The sequence below is a fragment of the Mesoplodon densirostris genome, chromosome 8, assembly GCF_025265405.1.
Source record: "Mesoplodon densirostris isolate mMesDen1 chromosome 8, mMesDen1 primary haplotype, whole genome shotgun sequence".
Taxonomy (NCBI): Eukaryota; Metazoa; Chordata; class Mammalia; order Artiodactyla; family Ziphiidae; genus Mesoplodon; species Mesoplodon densirostris.
In genome coordinates this window covers 4,906,395-4,929,909 of record NC_082668.1, presented here as the reverse complement: position 1 = coordinate 4,929,909, position 23,515 = coordinate 4,906,395, and the positions used below count along the sequence as shown (strand labels likewise).

The 23,515-nt window shown below is 47.7% G+C and overlaps 1 protein-coding gene across 5 annotated transcripts in view; it reads left to right on the top strand.

Annotated features, from left to right (window-relative positions):
* Positions 1 to 23,515, top strand: part of AGAP1 (ArfGAP with GTPase domain, ankyrin repeat and PH domain 1) — a 564,902-nt gene that overhangs the window by 415,924 nt on the left and 125,463 nt on the right. For 4 of the 5 annotated variants that reach the window (XM_060107327.1, XM_060107326.1, XM_060107325.1 and 1 more), the window contains one exon: positions 23,191 to 23,352. The exons of the other annotated variant lie outside the window; for it this stretch is intronic. In XM_060107327.1, coding sequence (XP_059963310.1) covers positions 23,191 to 23,352 — 162 coding nt within the window. The remainder of the gene's footprint in view (positions 1 to 23,190; positions 23,353 to 23,515) is intronic. 5 annotated transcript variants of the gene reach the window in all.

Below are 23,515 nucleotides of genomic sequence, written 5' to 3'. Positions count from 1 at the left end.
AAAGACCTAAAGGGGTTAAAATTTTTTAGATACTGATAAGAAAGAAAGGAGTGGAAGTAAAGGTAGCAGAGGAGTGGTTATAAAAATACAACTGGTTGTAATATGGTTAGAAGGAGATACGTAGGTGGATAGATGATAGATAGATAGATAGTTAATAGACATAGATAGATAAAGATAGATAGGGATAGAGAGAGATTGTGGGTAGATGGATGGATGGATGGACCAATGGACAGATACGATTAGGTAGGTAGATAGGGTAATAGGTGATAGATAGATAGATAGATAGATAGACAGAGATAAAAATAGGGAGATAGATTGGGGTGGGTGGTTGGATGGATGGATAAGATAGGTAGGTAGGTAGGTAGGTAGGTAGGGTGAGAGATGATTGATGGATACAGCTGACAGGTAGCTTTGTACAGATCAGGGTCATCATCAAACCCTCTGTGTATTTACTCCTTTAGTACTTGTACATTACTTTGGTTTTGCATTCTTAAACTTCTTTCCATGAGTATGTCTTTCCTTACATCTTTGCTTTATTATCTGACAGATAAGGTTATTAACAGAAAGTGATATTAATATTAATTACATGATACTAAAAATTTTATGTCATGAGGAAACAGATGGTTATTTTAAATGACTTAAAATTTTACTCTTTTATAGGAAGAAACATTTTAAACATATTTTGTTATAAATGCTATTTTAATTGCTACATTATTTCTGCAGTGGGATTTTTAAAATCTTACTACATTTGCAGGGAAATGTTTGTCTGTGTCAGAATCTCTTAAAATGTGTACTTATTTACAAGGAAATAATTATAATTACATTTAAAATATAGTATTGGGGAGCCTGATATTATTGATAAATGTGTTACGCAATTCCCACACCTGATCTCTCCATCTGATTGCAGTTCAGGATCTCAGCTCTGATGTGAGAGTTGCTCTCTGCAGCATTTAGCCAAGATCGCAACCATATACCAGTTACCTTTTCACATGGGCATTCTGTATTTCAGAGTGTTTATAAGCATATAGTCCCTAGCTGAACTCTGAAATTATAAAGCATTGCTACTTTGGAAATGTTTTCTATGTATCACGTAATTAGAAAACAGAAAAATGTACTTTGAAATTCTAAGCTTAATTTTACGAGATTGGAAAACTCACCTTGCAACCAGCTGTTGGCTCTCGGTTCATTTCATATCAAGCTTTGCACTGATGCAAAAAGTGAAATAAGCATCTCCACTCCCCAAAACGGCCCTCAGAAATCCTCTGTCTGAGGGCTGTTTTCCTTCTATGTCAAAATGTCCCAGAAGCACCACCTCCCCGTCTCCCTTCGAAGGCGCCTTTATGGTGAGGGCACAGAGGGAAATTGAAGTCTGGGGGCCCATCAGGCCCCCATCAATCAGAAGGCAGGGGTAGCGCCAGCAAGACATGCAGTTCAGGCCCCCAGATGAGATTTGTAAGCCAGCAGCATCCATCCGGGCCACCCATTCTGGAAGAATTATCATCCTATGATACCATCTAAAGCGGTCAAGGTTCGGGTTAGTGCCTGAACCAGCACCTGGTGTTTTTTTTGTTTTTTGTTTTTTTTCCGGTACACGGGCCTCTCACTGTCGTGGCCTCTCCCGTTGCGGAGCACAGGCTCCGGACGTGCAGGCTCAGCGGCCATGGCTCACGGGCCCAGCCACTCTGCGGCATGTGGGATCTTCCCGGACCGGGGCACGAACCCGTGTCCCCCGCATCAGCAGGTAGACTCTTAACCACTGTGCCACAAGGGAAGCCCCAACACCTGGTTTTTATTCACGTCTGTCTTCCCAGGGCGCTGGCAAAACTGTAAACCAAAGTGTTAGCCATCAAATCACGTGAATACGAGTTCCTGGACAGTTAATTTTTTTTTAAGAAATTATTTGTCCTTTCAAACAATATTCATTTTTTTCCCTTAGCACTGTGTTCATTATGCTCTGTTTTTCACTTTTTAAATCCTTTGATTTCTAGAAGCCTGGGTGATAGATGTACTCATGTAAAAAGTGACACCAGTCAATGGATGTGACATCCGTCCGTCACGGGGCTAAAACACAGAGTATCCCACTGGTGGCAGTTATGCATACTTCAACCTACTCTAGGAAGCCTTCCTCCTTCTAGCAAGTGGGTTAACTACCTTATCCCTTCTTTCATTTTTTGCAATAATAACTTTGCATTTTCCCTAATTATAAAACGTTACATTTTAGAAAAATTTAAAATGCAGAGAAGCTTTTTGCTGTTAAAACAAAAAAACTCCTACCCTAAGCTTTTAGTTTGGGGGATGTGTCTCCTTCCAGTGCATATGTCTGTGTTCTTACTTTTTTCCAAAAGTTGGATTACATCGTAACTGGCTTTAATTATAGATGTGTTAAGTTTCTCTACTCTATCTAAAAATAGTTCAGGCATAGGAGACCATCTCTGTGACGAGCAGCAGAGGGCTGGTTAAATGAATTACAGTAAAGCCCCACAAAGTGATGCCACATAGCCCTGAAAATGTTGCCTTCCGTGTAATAACTTGGAAAGATATTCACGTAAACAGTAGGTGTCACCGTGCTGTGAACCGGCTTCAGCATCACTCTCGTGTGGTCCCACCCACTCTGGGGCCTGGTCCGTGCCGAGCTGGGGAACCTCCCCCCATGCACACATGGCCTCCCTGCCCTCATGTCCCATCAGATACCGCCTTGTCCGTGAGGCCTCTGTGTCTCCCAACTTAAAATTGCCCACAGCCCTCTTCCCTGCTTTGCTGCCTCCGTACCACTCTCACCTTCCAACCTTCGTAATTCACTCGTTGATTTTATCATCTGTCATCTTCCCCACTAGAATGTACGCTTCTTAAGGGCGAGGACTCCATCTAGTTCACCTCTCTGTTCCCAGGGCTGAGAACGGGGTGCCCAGTGAGCTTTCCCTCAGGCTTATATAATGTACCGATGTTATTCGCCCTGCCGTAGCCCTGGATTAGTGCTTTAGTCACATAGCTCATTAAATCTATTACAGTTCTGAGTGGCAGTGCTCTCATCCTCATTTTAAATGAGAAAACTGAGTCTTAGAGGGTCTGAATAACTGGCCCCAGGTCACACAGCTGGCAGGATCACGTGTTTTATGCGTAGATGGGCTGGGCAGGGTGTGTGTCAAGGGCTCCTGGGTGGAAGGAGTGTGGGGTGAGGGAGTTATACGAGATCTTAACTGTTTTCCCTTGTTCTCTTTTCAGCCTTCAGAAATGAATACCTATTATTTATGTAAAATTTCTTAAAGTTATTTCAAATATGAATTCTGTAGTTAGACAAAACACAAATGAAGCCATGAACATTTGAGACTTTCCACGTGCACTTTGTTAGTAGCAACTATAATTCAGTGTGCAACTTTTAATTGTTCAGAAGAGCGTGGTCCTTGACTGGCACTGGCAAAGCCAAGGAGAACAGAGCAGGCAGGAGAGGGGGTATTTGAGGCTTTGGGGGCAGGGAGCAGGAGGGGAGCTGGGACTTGGTGGGGCAAACAGAGGCCAAGGTCAGGATGCCTGAGTCCCTGCCCCCATGCTGCCGCTTGCCACACAGGCGAGACAGTTACAGAGATACCAGGAGACCCAATTCAATTCAGAGCAACTGGGTAGAGTCATGGGGAAGCTGTGCAGAGCCTGTCCTGTCTCCCGGAAAGCAGACATTGTACCGGCAGTAAGTGGAATTATTCACACGCATGAAGTGTCCATGGTAGGATGAATCACAGTTTCATTGCATTTCATTTTGTTGCATTGAGCAAATTGCAATGTTTAATAGTCAGTGAATTTTCTCATCTGCGTGGACCTAGAACAAGGCTCTGAATCCCGGTCCTGCCCGGCCCCTTCTCCTACCCACACAAGCACGGCTTGAACAAATAGGCTTCTTCCTGAGACTTTCCAGATGTGAAGTCAGATATAGTCAGATACTTAAGTATATAATTTTGTTACTGATTTTCTTTCATGTATTAAAGTTGAGGGCTTCCCTGGTGGCGCAGTGGTTGGGAGTCCGCCTGCCGATGCAGGGGACGCGGGTTCGTGCCCCGGTCCGGGAGGATCCCACATGCTGCGGAGCGGCTGGGCCCGTGAGCCATGGCCACTGAGCCTGCGCGTCCGGAGCCTGTGCTCCGCAACGGGAGAGGCCACAACAGTGAGAGGCCCGCGTACCGCCAAAAAAAAAAAAAAAAAAAAAAAAAGTTGAATTTGTGGGAATTCCCTGGTAGTCCAGTGGTTAGGACTCCGCACTTCCCTTGGCAGGGGGCATGGGTTCGATCCCCGGTCAGGGAACTAAGATCCTGCAAGCCGCACGGCACGGCACAGCCAAAAAAAAGTTGAATTTGTAAGAACAATGGCTGTAACACTTAAGAAGAGAGTGGTGGCAGGGCTGAGCTTTGCGAAAGAGCTAGAAGATGCTGTGCAATTCCTAATTATGCCTCATCTCAGCCTAGTTTTCTGCACTGTGTCTCCATGTCATCATTTTGTTCTCTTTCTTCACAATAGAACAGATCTGCTCAAACCCCCTGAGTATCCAAGGCTACATAGATTTGCCACTTGGAGCGTGCCTCCTGAATCCCATTCTTGTGCCCATTTTGCATATAAAGCCTATAAGTGCCGAGCTCTTTTCACGAATATCAACATCTTCTTTTCTCCATTTTCCACTGACCCTCATGAAATAAGGGCAAAAACACGTTGAGCTGTCCTAGCTACCTAAACACCCTGGCAGAACCGAGCGAGCCTGGCCATGCTGCACCCCACCCCCTAGCCGCACCCCGCGGCCTGCGGGATGTTCTGGGAACTCAGACAACTGTAGTTCTAAAGGTCAGACTCGGTTCCTCTGGAAAAGACAGAAGAGACGCCATCACCTGTGAAAAAGTGTCCTGAGATCCAGACTTAGAAAACGAACTTGAATTTCATGGAAGAAAATACGTAACGCCTATTTTTTTCCTTTTCTGAGCCAGAGCCAGGAAATCAGAGAAGACACTAAAAACAGCAACAAAACTGCTCCCAAGAGCCCTTCACTGCTGGGATATAGAGAGTGAGGTGATGGCTAGTTAAAGCTGCTCAGGGTCGGGACGCATCTGCGCTGCAGTCTGAGGCTGCGGGAAACGGGGTGACCCTGGGGTTATAGCCCCAGGGGACCTAGATGAACGTGGAGGAAGGCCTTTCCAGTCTCGTGCTCAGGGGACCCTAAAATCCCTCCCCCCTCTGATTCCCGGAGTTTCCTCCACCCTCGCAAGTGACAGAATCCCAGTGAAGAGCAGGAGAAGCCACCCGGTCCCAGCCTCGGCTGTGCTGTAGCACGTCACCGGCTGTGTGGGCAGGGACAGTTGGAGAGAGTGTGTTCGAGAGAAAATTGTGGATGGACGGAAACCTTCTGCGAGGACGGAGAGGAGAAGAGGCAAAGACGTGTATTCCTGAGGAATGGGGCAGGGGCACCGAGGCAGCAAGGAGGCCTCATCCTGGTTGGGGAGGCTGGTGGGGCGTCACTGCTTCTAACCTCACCCCAGGGGATAAGAGGCAGCAATGGGAAGAATGGGGATGAGCGGTCCTTGGATGCATAGCAGGCGGCCGATTCCACTCCTCGGCTGGGGCGCCGCATCCTTCCCCGACCCTGGTGCCAGCCGCAGGGGGGCTGGGTTTCTGCTCAAGGAAGAAGAGGAAAATGTCAGTTATTATGTTTGGGAACACAATCTTATCTCTCATTTTATTTTACAGCAATTTCCCCAAAGGTCCACCCTAGTATCTGATTGAACTATATTGACATAATTTTTAGCCACGATAAGGAAAATGCTTTGAACTCAAAGTAGATCCAACTCAGGATCTCCAAACACTTTCTTTTTTATTGTACTTTATTGCGTTTTATTTTACTTTTGCCAGGACAAAGCCCAAATTCCAAGACAGTGCTAGAAGTTAAAAGGATAAAATTAGAGTAGTACAAATGAAGTCAGTTCTTTTTTTAAAAGAATGTTCTGGAGTGAAGGCTAAATTATTCATCGCTTTTCGTCAGAAGTAATTTAATCTTAGTTTTTAAACACCGTCGTTAATTTTAGAGGTTACACTCTGATTTCTCATTTTTGTGGAAGAGACAAAATAAGAGTCACTCATTTGGCCAATATTATTAAACCATTGAAAAAGGGCCAGTATTATTAAACTGCTGAAAAAGGCTGTAGTTTAAACACCACTTCAGAAATGAAATGATTTTTGGTCTGTGGTTTTGAATGGAGATATTATTCATGGTGTCTTCAACCGTGGGGTTATTGGTAGGTAAAACTATCCCAAGTATAATATTCGACAGATTTTCTGGCAAGTTAAGATGATTATCTGTCACGTAACAAACTTCTCCAGCATTTACAAGTCCCAGGCATGTTTTTTGTTTGTTTGTTTGTTTGTTTGTTTTGGTTTTTTGACTTGAGATTGACATGAAATCATCATGAGATTCAATAGCAAAGAGCACAAAAATTTAGGGTAGGTTTTTAGAGGGGCTTTTCGACTTTCAGGAAACCTTACTTGCCCAAAGCTTAATAACCATAATTATTAGATTTCCTTTGAACTTGGTTCTTTTTGTCATTTTCAGAAATGATGGCAGAGTGGGATTAAGGTTGTGGTGACCATATGTTACTAATTATGCTGGGAAACAGGCATAACCTGGGATTGTACCAGGCAAAGCAGGGTGATTGTCACCCTAGTCAAGGTGGCTCATCTGAGGACCATTATGTGCAGCCTTGGTTCCTCATGGGTACTGTCCATGAGAGTTACTCATTTTATTCCAGTACAAAATCAGCAGTATCCTTGTAACCTAGTTGATCAGAATCTTGGGCTTCAGGTGCATGGCACCATGCTAGCCTGCCACTCCCTGCATGGACTGGGCAGTTTTGGCACCATCAGAATGTAGAACTTGCCAAATGTAGGAAGCTCTCACTCAGGCTCCTTCGAAAGAAGGAGAAATCTTAACTACAGGTTTGGCGTGGAAACAAAACAGCCCACTCTGATCTACTCAGTTGCCCTCTGGCTTGGGGAACCTTTTATCATCCTACCTAATATGTATTTGTGACCTAGTCAGTATTTTAAATACAGTTGTTTTAATAGTGTAATCAGAAGTGAAAGGTCATTGGCCTCATCTTAATACCACACGAGACTGATTCCAGAATTCAAAGTACAGACGACCTGAATGTCTCAAGTTCTTTATTCAAATGAATTCAGCCCCAGCCCTCAACTGCCGCTAGTTGGAGGCATGAGTGAGTTGAATACATCTAGTGTTCAAGCAGAGGAAGTTAGAGGTTAACCCCAGCCTTGGAATCTACATAAAATATGTAGCACAGTCATTAGCCAGCAGCAGCAGGTTAGCAAAATTCTAAAACAGCAGCAAAGAGAAATATCCTCTTTTCGGTGGCAGTTAAATCATCTCACACTTTTCCAAAAAAAATTTTCATAGGACAGATCCTCACATTTAACTATGGAGTTGTTGTCCCTTATTTTTATGAAAAACGTTTATGCTGTTAGAAGGATATACAGGTATGAAACAGGTGACCAAGGCAGCTCACGATGCAAATTTAGGTAAATGTATTCTGAGTATCTCTTGCATCCACACATCCAGTATAGAATTACAATTGGATTTGTTTGTTTTTTGCACTGTTAATTGTATCTGTTTTTTTAAACACATAGTATCTTCCAGCTATTTTCCCAGGACCTAAAACAGTGCTTCCCACAAAGCGGGTGTTGGGTAGTTATTTGTGGGCTGGTGTCTGTGTGCACACGTGCAAACGGTCTCTGAATATGTAGTCAAGGTCATGCTCGTCCAAGTGGGGAGCTTTGTCACCTTTGGTCCCCAGTGGTTGCCAGTTGCCCGGCTCCAGCTCCAGGGCTTTCTGTGCAAGACCGCTGAAGGGGGATTACCAATGGAACCCAACCCTTCAAAGCTCCGCCGTGGGCTTAGTGGCTCAAGGTGGGAGGGAGTCCGGCTCAGTAGCCTCCAATCCACTGACTGGGGCGATTGTTAGGGCCCAGGTGTGACGGAAAGGAATAGAGTTTCTGAGACTTGTGGGGCCTCTCTTTCAAGCGGCCCAACGTTTGAGGCACCTGATACCATCTCTCACTGGCGTGCCACCCAGCATCAACAAAGGCTTGGGAACCACAATCAAACCTCCTGTCCCACGGTTTAGGAGACAGTAGTGAGATGACATAGAACAAGAAGTTTTTCAAGTATCATTTTAAATGTTGAGAAGATATTATTTCTATGACTTTGCAAATTACCATTTGATTTCATCCAAAATAAAAAAAAACATCTGTTGAGTTGAAACATAACATAGTGTTACATGTGATGATGCCCAAGGGAAATCTAGATCTTTTTAAAAAGAAGATACAATTTATCATCTCCATAGGGTAATCATTTATTCTACAAAGGGTTCAAAACTGTGAGGATATTTAATGCGCATTTTTCAGCTGGCATTTAAATAATATCTAAAACCTCTAGGTCATAGATATACAATGATAGATATACGGATTTTTGTTTCTTCCAGCATTCAAAGACTTTCCTTAAATGTATGGGTTTTTTGTTTGTTTGTTGTGGATTTTTTTGTTTTTTTGTTTGTGTGCGCTGCAGTTTGTGTCTCGGCAATTCTTTTTTTTGAAAGACTTTTTACTGAGCATCCGTTTTTGGTGTTTGGTGCCTACTGGCTGCTAAGCATACATAAAGAAGTTAAAACTCAGAGGGACACCACCAAATAAGGGAAGCATCCCCCAGAACCAAATCACGGCACTCAGAAGGCAATGAAAGGGGTGCAGTGTTGTGTGGGAGCTGGGAAGAGGGGCCAGGAGGACTTCACGAGGAGGGTCGTCTGGCCCTGGGCTCCCACCCCGGCAGGAATCCATGAGCTGTCTGCTGGCGGCAGTGAACTTCGTCCAGCTTTAATCTCGGGATGTCTAAGAGTGAACGTCCCAGGTCCTCTCTAATAGTTATCAGAGGGCTTCCCTGGTGGCGCAGTGGTTGAGAGTCCGCCTGCTGACGCAGGGGACACAGGTTCATGCCCTGGTCCGGGAAGATCCCACATGCCGCGGAGCGGCTGGGCCCGTGAGCCATGGCCGCTGAGCCTATGCGTCCGGAGCCTGTGCTCCGCAACGGGAGAGGCCACAACAGTGAGAGGCCTGCGTACCGCAAAAAAAAAAAAAAAAAAAAAAATAGTTATCAGAACTTTTCCCCCTAAATGTATAATCTTCTTTTGGTACCAGTAATGTATGTTTTTTGTGTTGCAGTTCTGTGTTCAGATTCCTTAGTTTCAACTTATTGGATGATTATTATTTTTTCTTTTCTTTTTTTTAAATTGAGGTGTAGTTGATGTCCAATGTTAGGTAAGATTCAGGTATACAACATAGTGATTCACAATTTTTAACGGTTATATTTCATTTATAATTATTACAAACTATTGGCAGTGTTCCCTGTGCTGTACAATATACCCTTGTAGTTTATTTTATACATAGTGGTTTGTACCTCTTAATCCCCTATCCCTGTCTTGCCCTCCCCCCTTTCCTCTCCCCACTGGTAACCACTAGTTTGTTCTCTATATCTATGAGTCTGTTTCTTTTTTACTATCTTCACTGGTTAGTTTTTTTAGACTCCACATATAAATGATACCAGTATTTGTTTTTCTCTGTCTGACTTATTTCACTAATACCCTCCAAGGCCATCCATGTTGTCACAGATGGCAAATTTTCATTCTTTTTTATGACTGAGTAGTATTCCATTGTGTGGGTAATCTAGATGTATAGATAGAGGTAGATAGATATCTCACACCTTCTTTATCCACTCATCTGTTGATGGACACTTAGGTTGCTTCCATATCTTGGCAATTGTAAATAATGCTGCTGTAAACATTGGGATGCATGTATCTTTTTGAATTAGTGGTTTTTATTTGTTTATTTTTTTAAAATAAATTCTACCCAGGATTAGAATTGCTGGCTCCTATGGTAGTTCTATTTTTAGTTTTTTGAGAAACCTCCATAATGGCTGCACCAATTTACATGCCCACCAACAGTGTAGAAGGGTTCCCTTTTCTCCACGTCCTCACCAACAGTTGTTATTTGTGGATGACTATTGTTTTAAAAAACTTGATTGCCCTTTGTGGCCATGTTTACATGGTTTCCAGGATTAAAGGAGGCAAAGAGCATGTCAGTGACCCTCCACGCCCACCTAGGTTACCCGTCTACTCAGCATCTGTCATCATCCCTCTAATGTGTGAGTCTGTGTCTAGTGTGTGTTTATTGATAATATCCCCTCACTAGGACATCAGCTATCTAGGACAGGAGCTTTGTATTATTTACTTCCATTGTTAACAGCTCTAGAAGAGAGTCTGACGGGGTGCGTGGGTCTGTCTGTCCACCCATTTGTCTGGCAGTTGGTCAGTACCACACTGAGCACAGGGTCCAAGCCCTGTGTGGTGGTGTGTCCTCTTGGATTGGTGTGGGACGTGAGAGGAGGAGAAGAGTCAGAATGGACCCGGGCCGTTGGCCTGCACACCTGGAGGGTGGAGTTGGTGTTGGCCAGGATGGAGAAGGAGAGGTCGGGGTGTGGCAGGCCAAGGGCAGGCGTTCAGGAGTGCTGTTTTGCCCATTTTACATGTGGAGATACTGAGGCCAAAAGAGATGAACTACCCAGTCACATAGCCAGGTGGGATTTTGAACTGCTTTTGTGATTCCACAGCTATGCTAGTTCCTTCTTTGGAACTCGTCCTGTGGTTCTCTCCCTGCCCCCCATCTGCATCCCTCTTGGGCCACTTGATGTTGTCCATTTTGAGGACCATGGACTTCTTCATCAGGAAATGGTTAGGGTAGGAGCTGAAATGTGAATCAGCTCCTCGGCTTCAGGGACTTGATGGTTTGGATGCCTTCGCACACTGCCGTGGGGGGAGCACAAAGCTTCTGGGAGCAGTTTAGCATCAGGTATCCAGAGCCCCACAGATACTCATTTCCTTGGGCCCATCCCTTGAAAACTGCCCTTATGCAATAATTCCGAATATGGAAAATATATGAAAAGTATTGATTTATGGTCAGAATTTTTCAATCCATTAAGCATTAGGGAAATAGTTAAGCACACTCAAGCACACTCTACTCTTTAGATTATTTACCTTTTTGACATGTGACCCTGGAGCAATGGGATGGTATATCACAACCAAATGACCTCCTGTTTTAGTCTGGGCATCCGTATATCAGGTTTCCTTAAACCTGGGGACACCATCGCTCTACTTGTTCAAACCACATGATATCCGTAGATTAAGAGCAGGGATGGGTCATGAAGAAACAGCCTTGTTTTGTTGTATTTCTGTACCTTGGGAAGAAGGAACCAAGTGAACGTATTCAGGACCCTGGACAGAGCCCGCTGGGGACTTGCAGAACCGAAGCTGGCCTTTCCTGCCTCAGACAGGACCAGTTCGGGTGCAGGAGTTGGGAATTTGATTCCAAGTGACTTTTCATAGAAACAGCTAAGTTTCTAAAGATGGGAGATTTACGTTAGCACAGAGGGATCGTGCATTGAATTAACTTCTCTATCTAATTGAGTTTTCTTCTAGACGTCTCAGCCCCTCCCCAACCTGCTCAGCCAGCGGAGCCTCCCACGTGACAGAGAATCTCTGACATTTAGCAGCCGTAAGCGCCCCACTTGAGAAATGGTTATGGCTGATTATGTACAACGAGAGGCAGGAATCCCTTGAAGTGATTTTATTTCCACCGAACGGTACTGCTCAGAGTGCCTTTACACTTTTTCAGAGTACACTGGATTAATTTAAACTTTGTGCGCTTGATTCAGCTAACTATCAACTAGAGAACAATTTAATTTTTTGACCCTGAAATATGAAATCCTGACGCGCAGTCCCCAGATCGGGTGATGGTATGAATACAGGCTGACCATCCAGCATGAGGCAAAACTAAAGGGACTCAAGGATATGCTTACAGAGGCTGCCGTAGTGGGCAAGAAGGGACGGGTGACAAGGTGATTCTGGGTGCAAGGAAACGGCACGCACCAGGAGGCCAGAGGGGAGGCGGATATAGCTCAGGGAGGGGGAGGATGTGAGGAAACTTGAGAGCAGTGGGGCTGCTCCGCCCTTGGACGTGTGCTCGCTGCACAGGACAAGGGGGAGGCCGGGATGGCTCCCTCAGAGAAGGACGGAACATCCCAGGGTCCACCTTTTATCTGAGACCTGGAACCAGGTCCTGGTGGCTGTCTGGAGGCCCAGGCAGCCACATCCAGTCCCCACACTCAACTTTGTGACCTAAGTCTTGTGAACGGCCTTAGCTTAAGTTTCTGAGTGTCCTCAGGTCCCCCCGGACCCCCTGCTCTGACACCAAACCTGCATCTTGCTAGTACCTTCCATTACCTTCTTTTGTCTTCCCTGTTTGGTTGCGTTGTAGCATTTAACACAATGGACCTCCGCCCTTTTCTTTTGTTTTAAAATAGCTTTGCTGAGCTAAAACTCACAGCACATAAACTTCATCCATTTAAAGTCTACAATTCAGTACTTTTAGTATATTCACAGAAATGTGCAACCATCGCCACAGTCAATCATAGAACATTTTTCATTGCCTCAAAATGAAACCCCGTACCCTAATCAGCGATCAGAATTTGTGGGTTTGTTTTTTTTTTTTTTAAGGCTGTCCTAGAAACATGTTTCAGTAAGTAAGGGCTTCATGTAAATGAGGACCAATTCCAACGTATTCAGCATCGTTTCCAGAGACCTCTGGGTGTAACTGAACGCAGCCCGGGTAGGAAATACTTCTCCCTCTGTTTCCTCTCCATTCTGGCCCCTCCTATTGTATTCCTTTCCTCCCACTTTTGTAACTCAGTCTAACACTGTGTTGTCTCTCCCTTTTCCCCGACACCTGTCATCTTCCTGGGCCCCCCGCAGTGTCCCCCCTGCCCCTTCCTCTGACACCGTGTACCTCTGTGTGAGCGCCGCTAGCTGCAAAGGGAACCGGACAATATGCCGGGCTCTGAAACATCTTCAGAGATGGGGATTCAAGTAAACCTCCTCCTGTTGAAAGCTCCCGTCAAAAGGACTGTGAGAAGGGGTGAGGTTTTGAACTTCACTTCACACTCACCTTTTAACAGCAGCCGGGATGTTGTGATTTCCTTGGATGGCAGAGGTGGCCTGTTCTTTATTTACCAGCCCGCACATCTCTCTGAGCTTCAGAAAGAACAGAGCCCTTAGTGAAGATCCAAATTAGCTTTATATTGTCGGCTTTGTCTTGTAGGGAATAGGTTTTAATTAACTAGCTCCTACAGTGACTTCATCTTGAGTTTTTGGAAGGTTTTAACCCTCAATTGATTCCCTCCGCCCCAACCCGGCACCGACAAGTAGCCCTGCCTTTGATCATTTTGAATTCTTGTAATGCCAAAAAACAAAGATTTTTAGTAATATATTGTTCCTGATTCTGCCCGATGAGTAACTTAGGGACTATGTGAAAGAGAGAGAGAGGAGAGCTAATATGCATTCACGGTCGGTCCTTTTTTCCTTTTTTTTTAAAAATAGAGATTCAGGCTTCTTGTGAACGTGCATTTTAAAGCAATTCCTATCTTTCATCAACACACAGGAAATAACAGCCAGCCTGCCCTCAGAACCCCTGGCAGCTCCTCCAGATAGCGTGGCGGGCTCCCTGCAGCAAATTCTTGGTGTCCACTCTCCAAATGAAGCCCAGTACGGAAGAGTGGAGGGAGACATCCCTCCAGAGGGTCCACAGCTCCCTGAAATGAACTCCAGAGTGGGGATCGGGGAAGTGCGTTGGACGTGCAGTGGCGGTAGGAACGCCCGTAGTTGTTGCGGTCATACGGTCGCAGGGAAGCCCCGCTCGTTCCCAGCGAGGTGCAGGAGGACATCTCCCCCGGCGTACACATTTGGAGACCCTTGGGAGAAGCAGGGCCATGGGTATCACAGGCATGGAGCCCGGTCTGTTTGAATATCAGCCGGGATAGCAGAAGACCCATCCACACACCTGGCACTGACGGCCATCACCGAGGCATGCTCTCTGCAACAGTTCATCAAAAAATGGCCCAGCTAATGATCGGTTGGGCAGATAATCGGACGAGAGTTAATTGTAAGGTTTGATATGGCATCTTGTCAGCAGAGATAAGTTGTCACGTTTTCCACTTGAGCTGAAACTAAATGATTGTAAAATAAGTTATGAGTGTCCTTGGGCCTGTCTGCCGGAATGATGGCTAAGAATACATTCCTGGCCCATCAGTCTCAAGCAGGCTGCTTGATATTTATGCGAACGGAATGTTATTTTATTCCCCCTCTAGTCGTGCTTGTCAGGTCTCCGAGTGAAAAGTGAAACTGCTTCTCTGACTCGTACTTCACGTACTGAAGCTCGGAGAGACTGCAGATTGTTATCATTATTGCTTGTATTATATATTTTTTGGGGTGTGCGTTGAACATTGATGCCCGATTGGGAAGAACTAATGGCCAGCATTGAGCGCTCAGGACGGCAGTGGACCGGCCTATCCTGGCTCGGCGTCTCGCCTCTGGGGCTCCGGTCCCTCCGTCAAAGCCGGTTTAGAGGTGGCGTCATGAGGCGCTTGCCTTTTTTAATTTGGCATGGCTTTCTTCTTTCGGCGTCCCCCCCCCCCGCCCCCGCTCTCTGCATGCGCCCTCCCGTATTTAAGGCTGTCGACGGTACTGTCTGTCCCGATGCCCAGTAGTTGATACAGAATAAGATGCGTTTTTTTTTTTTTCTTTTTGCGGTATGCGGGCCTCTCACTGTTGTGGCCTCTCCCGTTGCAGAGCACAGGCTCCGGACGCACAGGCCCAGCGGCCATGGCTCACGGGCCCAGCCGCTCCGCGGCATATGGGATCCTCCCAGACCGGGGCACGAACCCGTATCCCCTGCATCGGCAGGTGGACTCTCAACCACTGCGCCACCAGGGAGGCCCAAGATGCGTTATTTGTACTGCGTTCTGTGGGCTCGTTTTCAGTGTCTGCGGCTGGGCTTTTGGGGCCTCTTCAGTTTGAAGGATACCTTGTCAGGCAAGCGGAGTCTGTTGGAAATGGAAAAGCACAGCATAGATGCCTAGTGAGTTTTGATTGCTCATATTTTAAACCTGGGGAATTTTTTTTTTTTTTTTGCGGTACGCGGGCCTCTCACTGTTGTGGTCTCTCCCGTTGCGGAGCACAGGCTCTGGACGCGCAGGCTCAGGGGCCATGGCTCACGGGCCCAGCCGCTCCGCGGCATGTGGGATCTTCCCGGATCGGGGTATGAACCTGCGTCCCCTGTATCGGCAGGCAGACTCTCAACCACTGCGCCACCAGGGAAGCCCTAAACCAGGGAAATTTTAAATGACTCCTCTTGGAAGGGAGTTCTCCAGATCTAGCAGCCGGGCATTCATATACCGGCACTGGGACTCAGGACCCAGTTAGCTAGAAACAAGAGCTTCCTCGACGTGACCCCCATCCTCGAGAACAGTCTGCCTGGACCCCTCTCTCCTCCAGGCCTCCCTGACCACGCGTGGCCCTGCCCCTCCCTGGCCTCTGTCATGACTCACACTCCGACCTCCTCCTCTGGGCCCTGGTGCAGGTCCCCTCACATAGTGGGTGCTCCTGGTTCATGGGCAGCTGCCTTTCCTCGCCCAGCTGACCAGCCCTGAACTGTGCCTGCTCCCACTGTCCCCACCCCAGAGCATCTGGTTTTTCCAGGGACTTCTGTGCCCATCCCCTTAGCCCGGCCACCTGGACGCCTGACCTCATAGCGGCTACTTTCCCTCCTCCAGTGAAAACGTTAGGAGCACGTGTCCAGGGCCCAGTCCACAGTGGTGGAGCACTGACACAGGCAGGGAGGAGCTCAGGGCTCCAGCCTCACCTGCAGGAGGACCTGGAAAGTCTCTGAATCGGGGCAATGATGGTTTTCTTTTTTTTTTTTTTTACAACTTTATTGGATTATAATTGCTTCACAATGGTGTGTTAGTTTCTGCTTTGTAACAAAGTGAATCAGTTATACATATGCATATGTTCCTATATCTCTTCCCTCTTGCGTCTCCCTCCCACCCTCCCTATCCCACCCCTCTAGATGGTCACAAAGCACCGATCTGATCTCCCTGTGCTATGCGGCTGCTTCCCACTAGCTATCAGTGATGGTTTTCTTGGCGGTACCTTGACCCTGTGAGCAGCAAACCAGGCCATGGATGGGAAACGCTTCTTGGTCTCCCAGGGACTGGTGCATATCCCTTACTTTAGTCACGCTCCTCCTTGCCTGCGAAAGAATTTGTGGGGCTTAGCAGTGCGGGTCCTGCTTCCTGATTTCATCATTATCATTATTTCTCTATTACTAGATGGCAACCCGTGTCATCCTGAAAGCTCACCTCCCTCCTCCCTCCCTTCCTCCAGGGGCCAGGGCAGGACTCATGTTCTCCTGTTCTCCCTCCCCCTGCCCCGCTCCTGGGCCCTCCCTTGACCTTGGCTCTCTGTCACTCTCACTCTGAGTCCTAGTGGCCCGAGCAGCAGTCCCAGAGTCATATTCCTATTTCTCAAGGGAGGCCATGGGGCCAACTTGCCTGTGCTCACCTTGGTGACAGTGGATATGAGGATGATTCCTCACCTTACTTCTCTCTGCGTGTAGGTGGCACTTCTGTTTACATACGTTTAAATCCACGCAGTTGGTGTGCTCGCCATAGATCTGATTCCCCTGTTTCATCCTCTGATCAGATAGGCATCCTCTCAGTCATTGGAATGAACTCGGGGACAGGGATTTTCACCCTCTAGTCTCTGACGTGACCCAGGTGTCTAGGCAGAGCTGGCCCCCAGAGCCCAGAGGGCCCACGAGGTGGGCGTGGTCAATGGAGGGGTCTATTAAGGGAGATACTTTGGCAGCGTAAATAGACTTTATTCACCATCTTAGTTGCTCACCTAAAAGTAGGTTCCAGACTGCTGGAAACTTATCCAACTGACTGCGGTTTGACACAGAAGCATGCTTGGGGCTACTTTTAAAACTAAGTTGCAAACGTGATTCTCTGTTACACACCCAAAGCAGTGCCATCCACCTATGTTAAAGCCTCTGCAAGAGAGAATCAACTCTTTATAAAACGCGGTTCCACAGACATGCCTGGAACCCGCATCATTCATCCCCAGGACGTTTCAGTCTCTGTCTTGGTGAAGAGGTTTGAAGGACGTTCCTGCCTTCAGAAGGTGTCCAGTTAACGAAAAGACAAAGGCACGGGTGACAGGGTGTACCGTGTGGTGAGGGCCACCTCACCAAGGAGGCAGGGAGGGGTTGACAGGAGGCGACCGAGGCGACGGCCAGATGGGGGCCTCTCCCGGCCATCCTCCTTTGGATCCCAGGACCCACAGCTTCCTAGTTTCCCTCCCACCCAACTACTGTAAGGCCTCGCTGCGGCTTCCCAGCCAGGGAGGGAGCCAGGAACCACGTGGGGCGCTGCTGAGACGGGCGCCATCCCACTGGGACCTGCCCACGGACGAGGCTGTGGGGATACCCGGGCCTCAGCAGGGTCGTGTCGGGCTGGCGGGTCAGACGCGGGCAGGCGACACCTGGTACAGGCAGCCAGGAGGAGGACAGCTCTCAGGGGCTTTGCTTTAAGGAGGAGCAGAAATCAGGTGGTGGCTGGGTGAGGGCCTGGAGTCAAGGGAGGGTTTCATTAGGAACTGAGATGATACAGCGATGCAGCACGTCTCATGCAGGCAGGAGAGGATGCGAATTGCCGGGTGGAAGCCAGTTCACGGGGGAGGGGCGGCCTTGGCAGCAGGGCGGGGCGAGGGAGGCCCCAAGTCCATGGGGACCGGGGACAGGAAGGAGGCTGCCCTCTTCTGGTTGCTGCTTTTATTGTTTCATTTTTTTGTCTGCAGTGAAATGAAAATGGGGGTCCTCGAGGGGGATGGGATGGAGGGCAGGGTGTCTGAGGGGAGTGGAGAAGGGGTGATAGAGCCTCTTGGAGGGGGAGGGATGGATTTACTCCCAGAATGCAGTGGATTGAAGCACAGGCCAGAGGTTGGGCCCCTGTCCCACCCCACCACCATAAAGGGGCCACACAGTAGAGGAAGCAGTTGGCATGGTGCTGTTCTCTTCCATCCCGGGCCTGAGTCCTGGTGCGGCACAGATAGGGGTGGAAATCATCAATCATGCTGGGGGCTCTGGCCAGGAGAGGTGGAGGCAGGGGGCGTCGAGGCTGAAATCTGCAGGAGCAGTGCCTGTGATGTCGTCCCGCCGGGAGGGAGAGAAATGGAACGTGAGGTGGATGTTAGTCGGTGAAGACAAGTGGGGCCAGTAGATGGGACTTGAGGCCCCGGTGTAGGTGAGCTGGGCAGACTGGGCATGGGGGGCAGGGGAGGGCGGGGAATAGAACCCAGAGGGGCCAGTTCCTGCAGCAGGCGGGCCCGGGTCCGGACCAGGAGAGCAGCGGGTGCAGCAGCAGAGGGGAGGAAAGAGCTTCACGAGGTCACCTGGGAGGGGCCCAGAGGCCAGGATGCTGGAGGGGTTGCCCAGGAGGCGCCGGACGTGGTCACAGATCACAGTGGGTGAGCTGCTCCTGAAACGGTCAGTGAAGGGGTGGGACCTGGGGTCTTGGGGAGCGAGCGGGATCCCAGGGCACAGGCTTCAGAAGGGCCAGAACTCGGCGGGGAGGAAGAGTGGTCTGCGAGCAGCAGTGCAGGGCTGAGAGGATGCCCCGCCCACCTGCGTGCTTTGTGGTGCAGGGGGAGACGTGTCCCGGGGGAGAGCCAGGGTAGCTCCAGGGAAAGGGAGCCTTCTGGAGGGTCACTGGTGTGAGGGACATTGCCCCCAGCCCTCACAGAACGGGATTCTGGAGGAGGAGTCTGAGAGGTTGAAGAATAGAAGAGCCCTTCCGAGTCCACAGGTTTCTCACTACTGACGTTTCGGGCAGGACGGTTTTCTGCGGCAGGGCTGTCCTGTGTGTTGTAGGGTGTTTTTCAGCATCTCAGGCTCGTGCCCACTCGATGCCTATGGCACCCCGACCCTGCTCGGTCTGATAACCAAGAATGTCTCCAGACGTTGCCAGATGTCGCTGGGTGAGGGTTCCCAGTGGTGAGCCAGCGGGTTACTGGAAATATGGAGCCATGTGGGGATAGAACCACTGGTGTTGAGGATGCCCTCCCAAAAAGGAAGGCTGTAAAGGATGCTGATGAGCTTGGCTCTGACGGTCCCTTAGGGGAAGGTGGATGTCATCACTTGCAAGTAGTTCCTTCTTGAGATTGGCACTTAGCTACTTTCTTCAAGCGAGTCAGGAATCTCCCCCTCAATTACACATATTCTAAGATACTCAGAAACCTTGGAAATGAGATTGCCGTGTCCCTGTCAGTTACTTTGCGGCAAGTTTCCTACAGTTGGAAGGGGTGAGGGGAGATGCCTAGAAACAGGCGCCTGTCATTTTGGTTTCCAAAATGCTGAATGCTGAGCCCTAAACCAGTGAGTTTAAAATCCAGCCCAGGTAGGATTCTGAATTAGATTGGTAATACTTCTGCGCTTTGTGTGCGTATAGAAAAGGAAACAGTGATTTAATTGAACAGAGATAGTTCATTAAGGAAAAGAAGTATTAAATGGATTTCCCTTTCTTGATTTTAAATTGGCAGACATATCTGTAAGTTGGGGACCCACCTAGCTTTCAACAAAGTGTTTGACAAGGCTGTTCCATAGATTCTTTATAGGCAAGTTCAAAGGTGTCAGAGCTGGATGCACAGACAGTATGATGTCTCCAGGTCCTACTTAGTGATCACCCAACAAAGCTTCTGGTTGTGGATTGGTGAGTGAAGATTCAAGGCTCTGTCTTGACCTCACCTTGTTGAATATCTTTTCCATTGATTTGGATGAATACACAAAGTTGTATGCTCAAAACAGCCAACAAGAGCCAAGACACTTGTGAAGAATAAGAAAGTGTGGGGACTTGCCCTACCTTATGAGGTATGAAGGTGACTAAAGCGCCATAGCGTCCAGGACCATGTGCTAATAGAACACAGGTAGATGAAAAGATTATTGGAGAAGAATAGAAAACCCAGAAATAGAGCCACTTCACATATCTGGAAGCCTGTTATATGACCGTATAGCTTATGTATATATTCTGAGCATCTTAAAAAGAGATATTGGTACCCACCTTAAAGAACTGCTGGATAATGGAAGGGACCCAGGTGCACCCACCGCGTGCCCAGCATCGGGCGGCTCAGTATGGGGGTGAGCACGCTTAGCTGCCCTGGGAAACAACCATGCCAGCTACATCCAGATAATGGACAGACGGCCAAGGGCAGGAAGCCCCAGCTTTAGGATCAGTAGGGGTTCAGAGATGAGAAATGTTAGTTCAGGAGAGATTGTGACATAAGGATTAAGAGGCGTAGTTGGGAATGAACATTGTGATTGAATTGAGGGGACACCTGAGGGACAGAGTGAAATAATGAAACGCCAGCCCTGCTGCAGCAGAGGGCAGCTGTCTCTGCCTGCGCCCCTCATCTGCCTCCGCGATTGGAGGGTCATTGGGACCATTGTTTCCCCGTGGCCTTTCACCACACCTGGCACAGGATGGGTTCTTAACACTTCAGAGTCAGAGAGGATGCAGTCAGAGGGTGAAGATTTTTGAAACCTGGGCCGCAAATACTTGAAATGTACAAAAATATTCACTGTAAGGTTTGAGCATTGACTAACATGTGAAAGGGTTGCTTTAGGATCAGCCAGTGATCTTGGGGTCCCTGGACCCCTTAGCAACATCAGGCAGCTTCTGAGCCCTCTGAAATTGCGCACAAGTATTAACTAGACTAGTCTTTTTTTTTTTCTTTTTCTGGGATGCCTACAGCTTTCATCTGATATTCAGTAGGATCTAGTATTTAAAAAAAATATATATGTAAGAATGGCCACTTTTAGAAGATTCATATTGCGGAAGACTGGGACAACTTAAAAGGTGGCAAGCCAGTAGGAGAGAGCCCTCCTGCAGTTAGCTGTACTGTCCAGGCCTGGGGGGTAAGGATCGGACCCAGGGTGAGTGTGGCTTCGGTGGAGAGCAGGTGGGAAGTTAGAAAGAGAATGCAGAAGAAACTGCCACTTTGTGGATAAAGATGCAACCTGGAGCCCCGGACTCCTTGAGGCAGGTTCTCCTGCAGGAGCCGTGGGTCGACCCTTCACACCCCTCCCAGGACAGGCTCCCAGAGGCCTTTGCTCCACAGGTGACGGGGATATGGAAAGAAGGTTGACCCTTCCGACCGTGCAGAGATGGGAAGGGATCGCTGGTCTTAGGATACCAGGAAGTTGCATCCTAGGGCATTCCTGGAACCATATTTGTAACTAAAAAGATGCTGTGTCCTTTGACAGTTCTCAGTACATGATAAAATGTCCTAGAACATCAGAAAATGAAAAGATTTTAAATTCATTTTGATTTCGAGTATCTTTATATTTGAAATCATGTCATCCTTCTGTTCAAAATCCTGCCAGGCTCCCCATTTCCCCCAGAGTAAAAGCCAGGGTTCTAGACAGTGGCCAAGCCCCTTCCTCTCTCCAGTGCCATTTGCTGTGAGTCTCCCATCCTCACTGGCCCCGGCCACTCGCACCCCCCTCTGCTTCTGGAACACACCAGGTGCGCACACCTGGTCTTCGGGCCAGGTTCTGGCAACTTCCTCCTCCCCCAGGTGCACATTCACCTTCTCACGCCTTTACCATCTTCAACTATCGCCTCACGTGTCACCCTCTCAGTGAGACCCACCCTATCATTTAAAATGGCAACTCCCCCTCGCCACGTTGCAGCCTCCCCAGCGTCCACCCTTCGCGCCCTCCTTGTCCCTCTCCAGCTCTCACCACCTCATAATGAGCTCTGGGTTGTGGCCCCACTACTGTGTCGGTGCCACTCAGACGGGAACCTTTATCTGTCTTTCTCAGTGATGGATCCCCTACATCTGGAAAGGTGGCTGGCCCACAGTAGGTGCTCAAAAAATATTTGTTGAATGAATGAAATATATCGCCCAGAACGTTCTGTCTTTTGAGTTACAAAGATGCTGAATCATGAAATACAGAATTCTTAGAGCTTTGGAGGCGTTTGGATGGTGTTCCCCCATCACTTTCTCTGGGTACTTTTCCGTTCTGTTGAATTCCATGTTCGTTTCAGGTGTTTGAATGGCATTCTGTTCTCCTCTCTGATAAAGTAAAAACAGACATAATAAATTGAGAGTTTCACTTCCAGTGAATGATCACATTTGTGCACTGGTTTTAAAATTTTGTAAGTAGCTTCTGTGAATCAAACATTGGCAGGTCTACTATGGACTTCCAACCCTATTGCTGGACATCAGTGAGAGAGGGAGGTGGCATGCTGATTTTCACTACTAATAAACTAACGTACAGCCATACTTAATGCTGGGGGTAGAGGACAGAGAATCAGGAATACCTTTATCTTGTGCACACATGGAATCAACCCCATTTAAGATGACACTTTCATATGTATTCCTAAGACTCTTTACTTCATTCCCAATATATCACAGTAATTATGGGAAGAGGAAAATAAGCAAAAAGCTTCCCACCTCCCGCTTTCCTTTTCCAGAACTCCAATTATGCAAAACAGAGAACTTTATAAGTAAGACAGAGGAAGAAGTATCATAGTATACTGCTTATACTGCTTATATGTGGAATCAAAAAGAAATGGTACGAATGAGCTTATTTACAAAACAGAAATAGGGTCACAGATGTAGAAAACAAACTATGGTTATCGGGGGGGAAGGGAGGAGGGATAAATTGGGAGATTGAGATTGACATATACACACTACTGTATATAAAATAGATAACTAATAAGGACCTGCTGTATAGCGCAGGGAACTCTACTCAGTACTCTGTAATGACCTGTATGGGAAAAGAATCTAAAAAAGAGTGTATATATGTGTATGTATAACTGATTCACTTTGCTGTACAGCAGAAACTAACAACATTTTAAATCAATTAGACTCCAATAAAAATTTTTTTAAAAAAGGTTGGAGAAGCACTGGCCTAAAAAGAGAGAGAGAACTTTAAATTCTCCAGAGCATAAGGATGATGCCAAAAGGAGAGCCCGCTTTTGAATTGCAGGGGCGCTATGGCCTTTAACACGGGATGCTCTGGGCCTCCAGTCCAGGTGTTATTTGCAGAGCTTGATATGGCACTGGAGGAACGTTGCTGTAGTACTTTTGCGAAGTCTACTTTTTAAGTGTTGACTTTTACGTTCTTTTGCCTTTTCCGGTCCGGTGGCAGACACAGGGCTCGGTGACTCCGTGTGCTCCAGCCCAAGCATCTCCAGCACCACCAGCCCCAAGCTCGACCCGCCCCCCTCCCCTCACGCCAACAGAAAGAAGCATCGGAGGAAGAAAAGCACCAGCAACTTCAAAGCCGATGGCCTCTCAGGCACTGCTGACGGTAAGGCCTCCCGGGACTTCAGGGCCAGAGTCCGCGTTTCTGAAAATTAATTTTTATTTTTTCTCATTTGTGGAATCATTTATCCTCAGAACCACAAATGCACAATAACGCAGGTCAGTGCGTGTGCTTTTTGTTAACTAGGTGGTGCTAGGGGACCCTCTCT